The sequence below is a fragment of the Nomascus leucogenys genome, chromosome 16 (genome assembly GCF_006542625.1).
Source record: "Nomascus leucogenys isolate Asia chromosome 16, Asia_NLE_v1, whole genome shotgun sequence".
Classification (NCBI taxonomy): Eukaryota; Metazoa; Chordata; class Mammalia; order Primates; family Hylobatidae; genus Nomascus; species Nomascus leucogenys.
The window spans coordinates 92,194,982-92,209,136 of NC_044396.1; the positions used below are offsets into that span (position 1 = coordinate 92,194,982).

The 14,155-nt window shown below is 48.9% G+C and overlaps 1 protein-coding gene across 6 annotated transcripts in view; it reads right to left on the reverse strand.

The window, feature by feature from the left end:
* The window catches only part of TRAPPC9 (trafficking protein particle complex 9), a 724,494-nt gene that overhangs the window by 475,268 nt on the left and 235,071 nt on the right, over window positions 1-14,155 (reverse strand). For all 6 annotated transcript variants that reach the window (XM_030795379.1, XM_030795381.1, XM_030795380.1 and 3 more), the window contains one exon: window positions 13,608-13,732. In XM_030795379.1, coding sequence (XP_030651239.1) covers window positions 13,608-13,732 — 125 coding nt within the window. The remainder of the gene's footprint in view (window positions 1-13,607; window positions 13,733-14,155) is intronic.

The following is a 14,155-nucleotide window of genomic DNA, read 5'->3' on the forward strand; positions in this document are numbered from 1 at the left end:
GAAGAGCAGAGCAATTCTTTAGAGGTCATTTCATTTGCTTTCCTGTTCCCTTATCCAACATTTAATGACAGCCTGCTCCATGTCAGCCCCTGTAGCAGGCACTGGAAATGCAGAGGTTCCTGTGGTATCCCACTCTGATTCACGGACACAAAGTCTATTGGGGAAACTGCACGTACATGCCATCGGCCCTTGAACAACATGGGTCTGAACTGCGCAGGTCTGCTTAGAAGCAGATTTTTTTTCAACCAAAAGTGGAACAAAAACACAGTATTGGTGGGATGTGAAACCCACATATTTGCAGGGCCAACTTTTCATATTCAGGGGTTCTGCAAGGCCAACTACAGGACTAGAGTACGTGTGGATTTGGGTGTCTGGGAGATCCTGGAACCAATCCCCTGTGTATACCAAGGGGAGACCATCATTGAAAACGCTGGCAGTTGGTGTTGATGTTGTTCAGAGAGTGTTCGTTGTTTAGCACAGCAAACCATCACTGACATAGGCCGTGAAGGGGCCCCATGGACACACTCCGCCTCTTCCGTGGCATCTCTGTGGTGAGGCCTCTGCAGACGATCCGCCGAAAACAGCAAGCAGGAGTCACTCCCATGTCTTTCCTTGTTTGTCCACGTGGCATTTGTTTGCTGCTTGTCTCTTCTGCTGGATGTCAGCTCCGAAACTTCGCCTTGTTCACTGTTTCACCCCCAGCATTCAGAACTGGGCATGCTCTAGGTGCTCACTGGATGTTTGCTGAAGGAACGGATTACATGAAATGTCACAGGGAGACAGTGATCATCATGGAAGGCAAAGGTTCTAAGGTGTCACAGGAACTCAAGCAACAGGCCGTCGCCCCTCTGTCCTTAACATCTGTGTTAGAATTCCACACGCAGCAGAGTCTCTCCGCATCTCTTACTTCTACATTTCTTATTAAGTTTTGAAATTGTTGAGCAGATTAAAGGATTCCTTTGAAGCTTTTATGCTTAAACTTTGTAGAAAGAAATTCCCTGTCTCTGTAACTATTACTGGGACAGATTAGAAATAATTTGGAACTGAATTGGATTTGCTATTTTGTAAGCTTTTCTTATCTACCAAGGCTAATAGCAGACACTTAACTCCTTACAATAGCCCTGGAGAAAGTATTATTATCTGCATTTCACAGATTGGAAACTGAGGGTCAGATAGGCTAAAGGGTTTATACTCCACTGCTCTATAAATATGGTTTGAATTGAGAGAGAATGTTTTGTATCCCATAATAAGTTGGGAAACTTAGAAATTATACGTAAAGGGGCAGCGTGATATCAGAGATAGCGTGAACTTGGGATTCAGACCTATCCCGATTTGAATTTTAACTTCTACTTAGTAACTGCTTGGCCTTGGGCTAACTTAATCTTTCTAAGCTGTTCAGTCATTCTCACTTGAATGATGTGAAGTTGTAGTCATGAGGGAAGTAATCTGTCAACACTGTCACCATGCTAAATCTCCCCAGCGTCACATCCCGAGCCTCTGTCTCGCTCTTCTTCTGGCCTCGGCCTGTTCGGCTGCCTGCCATGCCTGGGCGTGCCAGCCTAGTAGAGGGGCCGAAACCATGAATCCTGCCATCGGCCGGCCCGGTGCTGAGCCTCCCTCTGCTGCTGAACTACTGAGGTGATTCAGGGCGAGGCACCCAGCAGGCCACGCCACTGTCTTCACCTAGAAAACAGGAATGCTGGGAGTGACCCCCGCCTCACAGGTCCGTTAATGCAGAGGAAACTCCAGGCGCAGGGCCCAGCACCAAGTGAGCATCGGAAAATGCTGGACAGGACACTGTGGCGGCTGCTGCTGCTGGAGGGAAGTGGGGGGTTCCTCCACTCTCTCTGGACTTCCCCATCCCCCGTCTGCCTGAAGAATCCCACCTGGTTCTCCGGGAAGCCTTCTCTCTTCCACGTCCCACCAGTCCCCCGCTAGCTTCATCTCCCTCCCTTGCCTAAGCCCTTTCTCTCCTGGATTCCCTGTACCACCACCCCCTTTCCCACCCAGCAAACGGATGATTACATGGCTGTCTTGGGAACGAACAGATGACGAAGGCACTGCCTGTTCCCAGGGAAGGCCACAGTCCCAACTGCTCACCTCTATGGCCAGAGCAGTGCTGGGCGCCATTGCTTCTGTGGATGTTCTCTCCCCTGGCTCTACTGCAAGATTTTCAAGGGCAGAAGCATGTCTTATGCAAGCCTGTGGCCACGCTGCCTCACACAAATCAGGCTGCTGTAAGTGTTCAAGGAATAACTGGCATAATACGTGTTTTCCTTACCGCTGATGGGAACATCCATTCTGCTGCCCCCAGGCCCCAAAGGGCTCGTGGAAACCATTTTTAATTTGTAACACAGCTTGATTAAGAAGCAATGCTATTTGTTGTATATCCTAGGGTTTTTTTAAAAAAAAACTTGAATACATTTGCTCCTAAGTTGTCTTTACAGATTCGTTTGGTCCATTTGCAACTGTAATTATTAAAATGTAAAAATTAGCTGGGTCTGGTGGCTCACACCTGCAGCCCTAGTGCTTTGGGAGACCAAGGCAGGAGGTTCACTTGAGGCCAGGAGTTCAAGACCAACCTGGTCAACAAAGCCAGACCGCATCTCTACAACAAATTAAAAATAAAAAATATATATTTTTAAAATTAGCTGGAAGGCCAGGCATGGTGGCATATGCCTGTAATTCCAGCGCTTTGGTAGACCGAGGCAGGTGAATTACTTGAGCCCAGGTGTTCGAGACAAGCCTGGGCAACATGCTGAAATCCTGTCTCTGCAAAAAATACAAAACCTAGCCAGGTGTGGTAGTACGCATCTGCAGTCCCAGCTACTTGAGCCGCTGAGGCAGGAGAATCACTTGAGCCCAGGCAGTCAAGGCTACAGTGTGCTGTGATCACACCACTGCATTCTAGCCTGAGCAACAGAGCACAACCCTGTCTCTTAAGAAAAAAATATAAAAGTATATAGAAACTTTATAAACATCCCACAGTTCTTTATTTTAAAAGCTATAGTAACGTATTTTACATGACATATCTGAATGTTGTTAGAATCCCGAAAAACCCAAAGTTAAGCTTTATTCTGATCGAATGAGATAAAACATACCTTACTGTCTTGCTTTGCCTCACTAATGAAGAGAATCTCCAGGCAACCCCGTGGAGAGGGGCTGTCTGGCCTCACTGTCTGGAATATCCGGGTCAAGAAGTGTGTACAGAAGGCATGCTTCACAAGCCCATGGCCACGAGGTGCCTACAGTGAAGGGGAGCTCAGCAATACAAGCAAAGGACAACAGTAACAGTGTGGGAGGTGCTACCATCCAGGTGGGAACGGACAGCAGGCGAGGACACAGGAAGAAGGGCCTGACTCTGGGTGTGCCACTTGTGGAGGAAGGCTCAGCAGACCAGGTGACCTCAGAGCTCACCCAGGAGGACGGAGGAGCATGCCAGGAAAGAAAGGAAGTGAGCAAGAAGCCCAGCCAAGCAAAGAGCCTGCGCTCAGGACCAGCAATGCAAGAAGACACGCCTCGTCCAGCCAGGTAAGCAGGTGCAGATGGCTGGCCTCAGGTGAGTGCAGGCCACCTCTCACGGTGAAGGACAGGGGTAGCTGCCCAGGGCTGGTAGATGCATTTCATCAGGCAGAGGAAGCACCGTCCTGTTTCTGGTTTGCTGAGAGTTTTCATTCTAAATAGATGCTGGGTTTTTATCAAACGCTTTTTCTGTCTCTTGAGATGGCATACATAGTTTTCCATTTTTAGTTTGCCAATATGCAGAATTACATGTGCAGGTTTTCTCATGTTAAGCCAACCTTGCATTCCCCAGATAAACCCCACTCAGTCAATATTTTACATAGGGTTAGATACCAGATGCTCAATTTTTGCTTAAAATTTTTGCATCTGTGTTCAGGAGGGATATTGGTCGGTAGTGCTTTGGGTTTTGCTCTTTGGGGATTTGTTTCCCCCATAATCTCTTTGCCTGGTTTTGGTATCAGAGAAATGTTGACCTCACAGAATGACTTAAGAAGTATTCCTTCATTTCTAGGTTTCCTGAAAGAAGAGTTTACATAGATTTCATATTATTTCTCCCTTAAGTGTTTGGTAAGATGCATAAGTAAAGAGTAAAGCCATCTGGGCCCAAAATTTTCTCAACGGGAAGGCGTTTTTTTTCTTTTGTCTTTTTAGAAAGTTTTTTTTGGCTGGGCATGGTGGCTCACACCTGTAATCCCAGCACTTTGGGAGGCCAAGGCAGGCGGATCATGAGGTCAAGAGATTGAGACCATCCTGGCCAACATGGCGAAACCCCGTCTCTACTAAAAATACAAAAAAATTAGCCGGGCGTGGTGGCGGGCACCTATAGTCCCAGCTACTTGGAGAGGCTGAGGCAGGAGAATGGCACGAACCCGGGAGGCGGAGCTTGCAGTGAGCCGAGATTGCGCCACTGCACTCCAGCCTGGGCGACAGAGCGAGACTCTGTCTCAAAAAAAAAAAAAAAAAAAAAAAATTAACTGGGTGTGGTGGCGCACACCTGTAGTCCCAGCTACTCGGGAGGCTGAGACAGGAGAATCGCTTGAACCCAGGAGGCAGAGGTAGCAGTGAGCCAAGATCGCGCCACTGCACCACTCTAGCCTAGTGACAGAGCGAGACTCTGTCTCAAAAAAAAAAAAAAAAAAGTTTTTTTGTTTTTTTACTTTCTGATCTTCTTTTTTGTTGACTTTTTTATTTTATTATATTTTCCATTTCAATTTTCTTTCTGAGCCCTCATGATCTTATATGGGAAGGTTTTAACAGAACATTCTGTTTCCTAAGTGGATATGTCTATTGTGGTTGTCTATTTCTGTGTGTAAGCATTGGTATTTTGTGTCTTCTAAGGGATTTGTCACATCATCTCAGTTTTCACATTTATTAGCATAAACTTTTTATAATACATTCTTATCATTTTAATATCTATAAAATCTGTGGTAATGCCAACTCTCTCATTTCTAATACTGTTAATTTGTGTCTTCTCTCTGATCAATCTGGCTGGAAGCTGATGAATTTCATTAATTTTTCTCCAAGAATAAGCTTTTGGTTGCTTTGTCTATATTGGGTTTCTGTTTCCTATTTCATTGTTTTCCACTCTGATCTTTATTATTTCCTTTTCTACTGACTTTGGGTTTAATCTACATTTTTTTTCTAATTTCTTGAAGTTGAAGCAGAACCCCTGGCTCCCACAGGAGCTGCCCATGAATGAAGCTACAGCTATTACACCTACCTGCTCAAATTTTAAGAGACAAGATGTTGACAAGGGGGAGCAGGAACCAACAGGCTCCCCAAAGCCAACTGTGCACAGAGCTTAAGGGAGGCCTGGCCCCGCCTCCTGGCAAACTAGTTTTGTTAGGATTTCAAAACTGCTTTCCAGCAAGCTATAAGCAGGTGTGGAGTGTTTACAGAGCAGTATTGCACATGGAGGGAAACAGAATCTATTTAGAGCCAGAGAGCACCCCATGATAAATGGCTGCAGCCGTCCACGCTGGTGTCAGCTCCCTGACTGTTCACAGTCGTTCCAGCCACTTGGAATGCTTTATCCTCCAGGTCTCAGCTGGCTCCCACATCTCTATGCAGCTCTGAAGGTTGTGCATAAGTTAGATGCCTTCAACAGGCAAAGCCATGGGTACCTCTAGTGCCACACGGCACACAGTCCAACTCAGGGAAAAGTCTCCCGTTGCCAGGCATTTCTGCAGCCCCAGCCCATGATGTGGGCACCAAGTTTGGGCCCTTCTCAGAAGGGCTCTCAATGGAGCCCCTGCCATGCTCTGGTTATGATGACATGTTTTAGGCACGTCATATCCAACTCAGAGGGTAGACACTAGCCTGGCTGTGCAGTTGGGGGAAGCCAGGCTAGGCAGCACTAAGTACCTGGCCAAAGGCCCACAGTTGATCTGGGCAAAGACCAGACTCCCAGCCACTCGGGGGACCCGACATCTACCTGTTCCAGAGGCCCTCACACCCCAGCCTGGTCCAGAGCTGCTCTTGATGTTAACAACCAGCAGGACTGTGACTGACCTGGACTCACTGACCAAATCTCATTTTCCTCCTTACATACAAGAATGAAGTCCCGATGAATTATTTCCTGCCTTGGTCCAGCCTTCTTTCTTTCCCCTGCCAGGCTCCTTTATCATTTAAGCCTCCCAACAACCCTATGAAGGAAGCACTGCTGTTCAATTTTACAGAGGGGGATGCTGAGAGTCAGAGAAGCTGGACTGTCTCTGCTGGCTTGCATAAATATTGTTTCTAAGATGCATCCAATTCACACAGTCCCTATTTTCAACCCTAGAAGGTTCCTCCTGAGGCATGCAGGAAAGACAGTCATGAACGTGGACAGACACAGTCACTCTAGCTAAATAGAGGAAGGCATCTTTCTGGAAAACCTGAGAAACACATGTTATCTTTCCCACTTCTCGGGGTGCTCCCTACTAGGAGCAGCTTTCACTGAATTACTTGTTTCCATGACTACACCATTCCTCGGTGATAGTTTTATAGGTTTAGCACGATTCCAATTAAATCACACCATTCCTGCTTCGGGGAGAAGGGCTCTGTAACAAGCTCACGGTGCCAGATGCCCCTACAGCAAGAGATGTCCCCACAGACAGCACTGTCAGCCACTTCACTTGCACAGCTCCCGCTCCAGTCCCCAGAGAGGCTCAGCCGTCCCGCAAAAGACAAACCTCGACAACCAGAAAATGCCGCATGATTGCACAGGTTTCAAATCCACCACATTCACTACTGATGGATCTCAGGCAAACCCAACTGCTCCCTCTTACCCAGGACGTGCCCACACTCCTTCTGTGGGTGGCACAGCACCTTTGCCTGGAATGCCCTTCACAGACCTTTCCTATCAGATCCTGTCCTCCTTAAGGGTGGGACCACAGGATGAAGATTATAAGAAGAGACACAGAGGGTGGGCGCCAGGCACAGTGGCTCACGCCTGTAATCCCAGCACTTTGGGAGGCCGAGGCAGGTGGATTGCCTGAGCTCAGGAGTTCGGGACCAGCCCAGGCAACACAGTGAAACCCTATCTCTACTAAAATACAAAATAAATTAGCTAGTCCTGGTGGTGGGCACCTGTAGTCCCAGCTACTTGGGAGGCTGAAGCAGGAGAATTGCTTGAACCCAGGAGGCAGAAGTTGCAGTGAGCCAAGATCACGCCACTGCACTCCAGCCTGAGCGACAGAGCAAAACTCCATCTCCGAAAAAAAAAAAAAAAGAAAAGACAAAGATTCATGCCCTGACTCCACCACCCATAGACTCGGCGAACTTGGGCAAGTCTTCCCTAAACTTCCGTTTCCCCACTCACCTCATAGGATATTTACAAGGATTAAGGAAACTTGGGAATGTCAAGCACCCAAACAGTCCCTGCCCGGCAGAGCCCAATCCATAAGTGTCAGATCTTTTACTCTCAGTTCCCACGCTAAAGCCGTGGAGGAGGGTGCCCAGGCCACTCGAGGAAAGCGGCTGGCCTCTAAGGGCAGATGGGGGTCGCAAGGGAGCAATGAGACAGAGAACCGACGAACTGATGGTCCATGGGGAAGGCATCAAAGGCCTTGAGTGCAGGATACAGAAGCGTTGGGACTCTGTCCACAGGTAAAATTCAGAAAAGGTGTAGTGAAAGAAGAAGGTGTCACAGTGTAACTGAAAGAGACGAAAGTGGGTAACTTGGAGAGTGTGGCATCACCTCAAGGAGCCTGGGTTTTCTCCTTAGAGGATAATAGCACCTACTCAAACAGCTCTCATGGGAATCCAAGAGGACAATTTAGATGCAAGTGCCTGATATACAACAGTTCCTCGTTAAATGGTAATGATATTTTAATCATTACATTTAAATACATGTACAAACATTCATCTATATCTATATACATTTATAATGATTGCAAAGAAAAACAGCACATTCACCCTTGCAACACTCAATGGAAGAAAAAAAAATTCATGCCACAGGCAGCAAGACCCAACCAAGTGTGAAGAGTATCTCCTAGATTTTGAAATGTTACCCTAAACTGTAAGAGCCTATCCTGTGAGAGACAGAAAACAATCCTCTTATTGTCTAACAGAGTACCTAAAATGTGAGAGATGCCCCCCAAAAGAAGTATGAGTGGACACAAAGCAAAGGAAGGAACCAATGAACTCCGCGTGCCTCGGAAACCCTTGGCAGCCTGGCCTGTCTCCTCTCAGCCCTCTCCATGCTCCTGTGCTCAGGACAGCAGGCCTGCAGCAGACACATGCCATACACACGCAGACCTCAGGGGCCTCTGCACCTGCCAGCCCCAGGTTCAGGAATGCCCTCTCCACTCTGGCCTGCTAGCTCACCCCAGTTTCTTCTTCCTTCAATACTCCACTTGAGTGCAACTTCCTCTCACAGGCCTTCCTCGACTTCCTCTGTGCAGCCATAGCAACGAAGATCACCTGTATTCTAACCACTTTTTCTTGTTTTATTTACTTGTATCTTACTCACCAGCCCAGGAGTTCCATGAGTCAAGACACCCATGATGCACCCTTGTTTTCCCATCACACGGCACGCTGCTTAACACGGTCCTCAGTGGACGAGGCTGAGTTACTGGCTTGCATGACAGCCCCCAACTCAAGGGCTCCTAAAAAGGAGGCCCCTGAAATCCATCACTGTGTCCCACCCCTGGGGCACTGTAACTGATCCACAACTGAAGCACAATATACATTGTGCTTTAATTCAGCAAAGAGGCAGAGTGAGGGAGGGTCAGAAGGAAGCTCGAACCCGGCCTCTGCAGTCAGCGCGGCTAGGATACGGACGCTGTCCAGATGCCAGAGTTCTGCTCAAGGCCAGAGGGTGGGGACGCAGGGGCTTAAGGGAGAGCACCACATCTGGTCCACTGCAAAATGGATGGAGTGATACAGCAATGGCCAGGCAAAACAAGGACATCCTCTGTGGCCTTGAGGAGGTCCTACTCGGGAGGAAGTCTGGAATGGCACAAGGAAGGTGGGAGGAAGACACGAAGCTGCACAGGGTTGAAAGTAAACTCTGTGAGGGGCTGGAGTCCAAGGATGAGAATGGGCTGCGCAATGAGAGGGTGCCGGTGGCAGTGGATGGCCTCTTGCAGGATCTAAGCATGAGGAGTAGCACCAGAAGGGGACACTAGTCAGGCTCCTTTCCCACGAAAGATTCCATAACCCTGCATCTGGACTTACAGCATAATACAAATAAATATATCCCCTACAGCTGTGTCAAAACAGTTTACAGACACGTGTAAACACCCTGCTCCCCAAAATTCCCTGGGCCTGCCTGTGCCAGTGAATCCCTACCGTAACAAGGAACACAGATCGTGAAAGGGCCCACACTAGTGAGCAAGCTATTGTATTCAATGCCATGGTGAGCCAGGCACGGTGGCTCATGCCAGTAATCCTACCACTTTGGGAGGCCAAGGCAGGCAGGTCACTTGAGGTCGGGAGTTCGAGACCAGCCTGGTCAACAATGGTGAAACCCCATCACTACTAAAAACACAAAAATTAGCTGGGCATGGTGGTGCACGCCTGTAATCCCAGCTACTGCAGAGGCTGAGGCACAAGAATCACTTGAACCCGGTAGGTGGAGGTTGCAGTAAGCCGAGATTGTGCCACTGCACTCCAGCCTGGGCAACAGAGCAAGACTCTGTCTCCAAAAAAAAAGAAAAGTCATGGCGAAAGTCTAGAAGGAGTTCAAGTGCTCAGACAAAAGCATGCCAATAATCTATACAGAAAATCGCAGCTGCTCTCACAGCAAACAGCCAGCAGAGCTGCAGGACGCCACGACACTCGAACCTCTCCACTACTCCACCAGCATTTAGGAATAAACACATAAGATGTTAATAGGCCCAAAGGAACATCTTTCCAAATTATCATTTTTCATTCTATCCCCAGCTCTGAAAGAATAACCAGAAGGTAAATAGGTCTGAGGGGTGGGATTTCCAGAATTGCTTAGTGGGAAGCTTGGCTAAACCTCTGCCCAAAAAGCAAAGATGGAAATGGACAAAGTTGTCAAGAACAACCATTTAAAGATGTTCAAACTGACCAAAGGCATACAACAAATTGAGAAGCATTTATTCATGACAATCTCGTTAATCTTGGTAAGAGCAAGGGAGACTGCGGCATTTTAGCCAGGGGCCAGTTCCACTGCCCCTGCTACCCCCAACTCCTCGGCACCCAAGTTCTACCTGGCCAGGAGAGACAGGCAGAAGACTGTCTGCTGCTCTGCTACCTGCTGGAAGAGGCTGACTTTATTTGGATCAGAGGGTGGAAAACACATGTCCAGAGGTGTTGTCAAAAATAACAGTGGGAGGCCAGGCGTGGTGGCTCACATCTGTAATCCCAGCACTTTGGGAGGCAGAGGTGGGTGGGTCATTTGAGGTCAAGAGTTCGAGACCAGCCTGGTCAACATGGTGAAACCCCGTTTCTGCTAAAAATATAAAAATTAGCCGGGTGTGGTGGCACACGCCTATAATTCCAGCTACTCTGGAGGCTAAGGCAGGAAAATTGCTTGAACCCAGGAGGCAGAGGTTGCAGTGAGCTGAGATCACGCCACTGCACTCCAGCCTAGGTGACAGAGCGAGACTCCCATCTCAAATTAAAAGGAAAAAAAAAAAAAAACAGTGGATTTTAGGAGGAAACAGTCAGGGAAGGTAACAGTGAAGCTGGCCTAAAGTCACAAAACTAGTTGGGGAAATGATAAAACAGCAGACCCGCCAGAAATTTAACAGGAAGAGCCAGTGCAGGAAAGAACACAAAAGGCCTTGGTAAGACTCTAGTTACCCCAGTGAAACCATTTCTATAAACTTTATACAATTAATCAAGGAAGAAAGGAAGCGGAGAAGGGAAAACAAAAATGCCTGCAGCACACTCAGCGTTCATCACGAGGCAGCCTGCCCGACCTGCCTCCTCAGCATTGCTGGTGCCTAAATTGCCCCAGAATCACACAGACCTTGCTCCAAAACCCTAGTTCCCCTAACAGCTCCATCGATAGCCACTTGAACATTACAAAACGTTACGTTTTCCCTTTGAGATATTCTTTCCGGTCCTGCATACCAGTGCAACTACTGACATCTGCTGGCCTGAAGGACCCCACTTATGCCAGGTGTCTGAGGGACCTCATGGAGAGTTAATTCATCAAAGAATGCAGTTTCCACATCCTGATGTTTCATCCTCACCACAACCAATGACCCCAGCTTCTCAGGTCTTCACCCTCCACGACCCCCTTATAACCCGCAGCCCAGAATTCCTCAGGGAGATGGGTTTAAGGGTCTCCTCCCACCTGCTCGTGTGGCTTCCTGCTGTCATTAAACTCTTTCTTCGCTGCAAACCCTGCTGTCTCCATGTCATGGGTCTGCTACTATGCGGGGGCAAACGAGCCTGTTGGTCCCACAACGCTGGAAACCTGGGCAGCTGTGCACGTGCACAAGCCCTCACACGCTCAGGACAGACCAGAGAGGGCCGCCATGAGCCACTGACCCTGGCTCAATGTGAGGCCTTGTGAATTCAGACCAAAGAAACAGCCCTGCAGTTTGAAAGCAATCCCCAAGGCACATGCAGATCCATCGGGGAACGGTGGAAGGCCTGCTGAACTCAAGTGTTTCAGCACAACCTCTAATCAGACACTGGCTGCCCACAAAGCTCCGGGGCACCTGGGGCACGCCCTGGGAATCCAGGCGAGCAGTAAAAATAGGAAGGAGAAAATCATCAACAAAGCAGACACATCACACACTGAGGAAAACAGACTCCATGAAGGTAAGTCAAGGCAAGTTCCCAAACCGATGGGACAAACAAGAAGAACAGCAACACACAGTGCCAGGGGAGGGCGGGGCTCAGCCTCCAACTTGCTATGATCCATTACCTAAAAGATCCAGCTTTCCACAAAAAATTATGAGACATGCAAAGAAAGTCTGCCTCAAGCCCACCAGACAGCACCCTCCTGTACTTGGTAGCTCCGTGCATGTGTCGTGCAGTTGCACACTGGGGCCTTTGCTGCCTCATGCACAGGTAAAGTTGGCGGCTTCGGGAGGTGCTCCCTCACTCTGCTTAGCCTTTGCCCACCATCAGCTGTCTCACTCCCAAACCAGCGACTGATCACCGATCCATTGTACCCCAGCCAGACAACAGCTCAGTGCAAAGCAGCAGGCAGAAGAGAGCCCCTGTGTGGTATAAGCCTTCCCCCATCAACACATCCCACTCCAAAGTCACCGCTGTCTCCAGCAGGCTTTCTGAGAGCTCTGAGAGGGTAGCATGTGTGTAGACATGGAGAAAAGAGAACCATGTCGCTGTTCTCCACAGCAGACAGAGTGCAGCCACACAGTGGGGGCCTGAACACTCAGTCAGAAGGTGGTGAGGATGCGGCTGCAGGAAGGCTGGAGGGGATGTGAAATCCAAGGGGCTCTTGGAGAAAGCCGCTTCCCCAGCCCTCCCTGCCTCAAGCCCACCAGACAGCACCCTCCTGTACTTGGTAGCTCCGTGCATGTGCCATGCAGTTGCACACTAGGCCCTTTGCTGCCTCTGCTGGGAAGCTTCTCCCACACCAGTCCCCTCGGCTAACACAAGAGCCCAGCAACACAGTAACCAAGCTGCCGTGCAAACAAAAGCTCTCGAGGAACGGGGCACTCCCCACTACCAACAACCCCATTCTTTACTGCAGAGCCCGAAAGGGGAGAGGACTCTTCCCCTAAAACTAGCTCCTTCCAAGTTCGATCCACTGACATGACCTCCATCCACCAGAACTGGCCTATTCCTTCTTGCCATGACCTCATCAGACAGCACCCCATGCTCCTCCACCCCTCCTCTTGGTTGAGTGACAGCAGCTCCAATGCCTCAAAGTCCATTGTATCACTGACTCACAAGCATCTTGGACAAGCGATTCTGACGTTCCTAACCAGTCCCTGCCCTCTTAAATGTGGCATGAGGACTGTAAACAGCATCCCAAAGGCTGGTCCTGAACACATGCGTGCCTGAAAGTGACGTTGCCGCCTGCAGCCCAGTCACAGCTCTTAGGCCCTACAGTCCTCCTGCTCTACACACTGTCCCTGGGCCGGCTCAAACAGCCAGAGCTTCCCATGTGCTGAAGACTCAAAACCCTGGAGCACTTGTGTAGGCCTCTCCACGAAGCCAGCAGCCACCTCTGCTCATGCTGGCCCACAAGGCCACGGCACGCAGCTTTGCACTGACATTCACTTGCTACCGGCATATCTGTCTTGGCTTCCTTGGTGCTTCCAAACCAACAACTGGGAAGGGTTGCCAAAACATTAAGAAAAATGTACAGGGTAAACATGTGAACTGAGGTATGCAATAAATAAACTTTGCAAATGAATAGGGAAACGGCAGGAGACAGTCTGCTTTAATCACCACACACCTGGATTCAGCCCACGGAATCTCCATGTTCCAAGGACATAAGAGTTTGCAACACCAAACAATGCACTCAAGCTTCACTGTGATGGCTTTCCAAAACATTGTCCAAGAACAAAGAACACTGAGAATCCAGCTTTCAAATACACACAGCCTTTCCTTTCTGAAAAGGACTCAGAGCTGTGCTTCAGAAACGGTTTTGCAGAAGCCCGAACGGCACGTGGCAGATGCCGTCTGCCACGCCAACTCACCTTCACGTGGCTGTAGTCGCCTGCTTTGTTGCTGTCGGGTGGGTTCACAGGTTTGCCCTCCACTCGGGGCCGAACGACCTGCCGAAAAGGACTGGACAGGGGAAAGCCACTCACACTGATTCCATCTACAAAATAAGAACAAAAATCATAAGTAACAGGTCAGCTTGGTTTTGGGGTTTGTTGTTGTTGTGGTTGTTTGGGACGGGTCTCGCTCTGTCGCACAAGCTGGAGTGCAGTGGTGCAATCTCTGCTCACTGCAACCTTTGCCTCCTGGGCTCTGGTGATCCTCCCACCTCAGCCTCCCTAGTACCTGGGGCTAAAGGCGTGCGCCACCACACCTGGCTAATTTTTGTATTTTTGGTAGAGGTGGGGTTTCACCATGTTGCCCAGGCTGGTTTTGTTTTTGGTTTTTTTTTTATGTAGGGGATTTTGTTCAAAAACTGTGACTGTAAGGAGCATGGCAGTTTCTGTCCTGACTATTCGATCTTGTATCCGTTACAACTGCCTGATGTGTCCTCCATAAGCACATATTCACATCTGCTATGAGT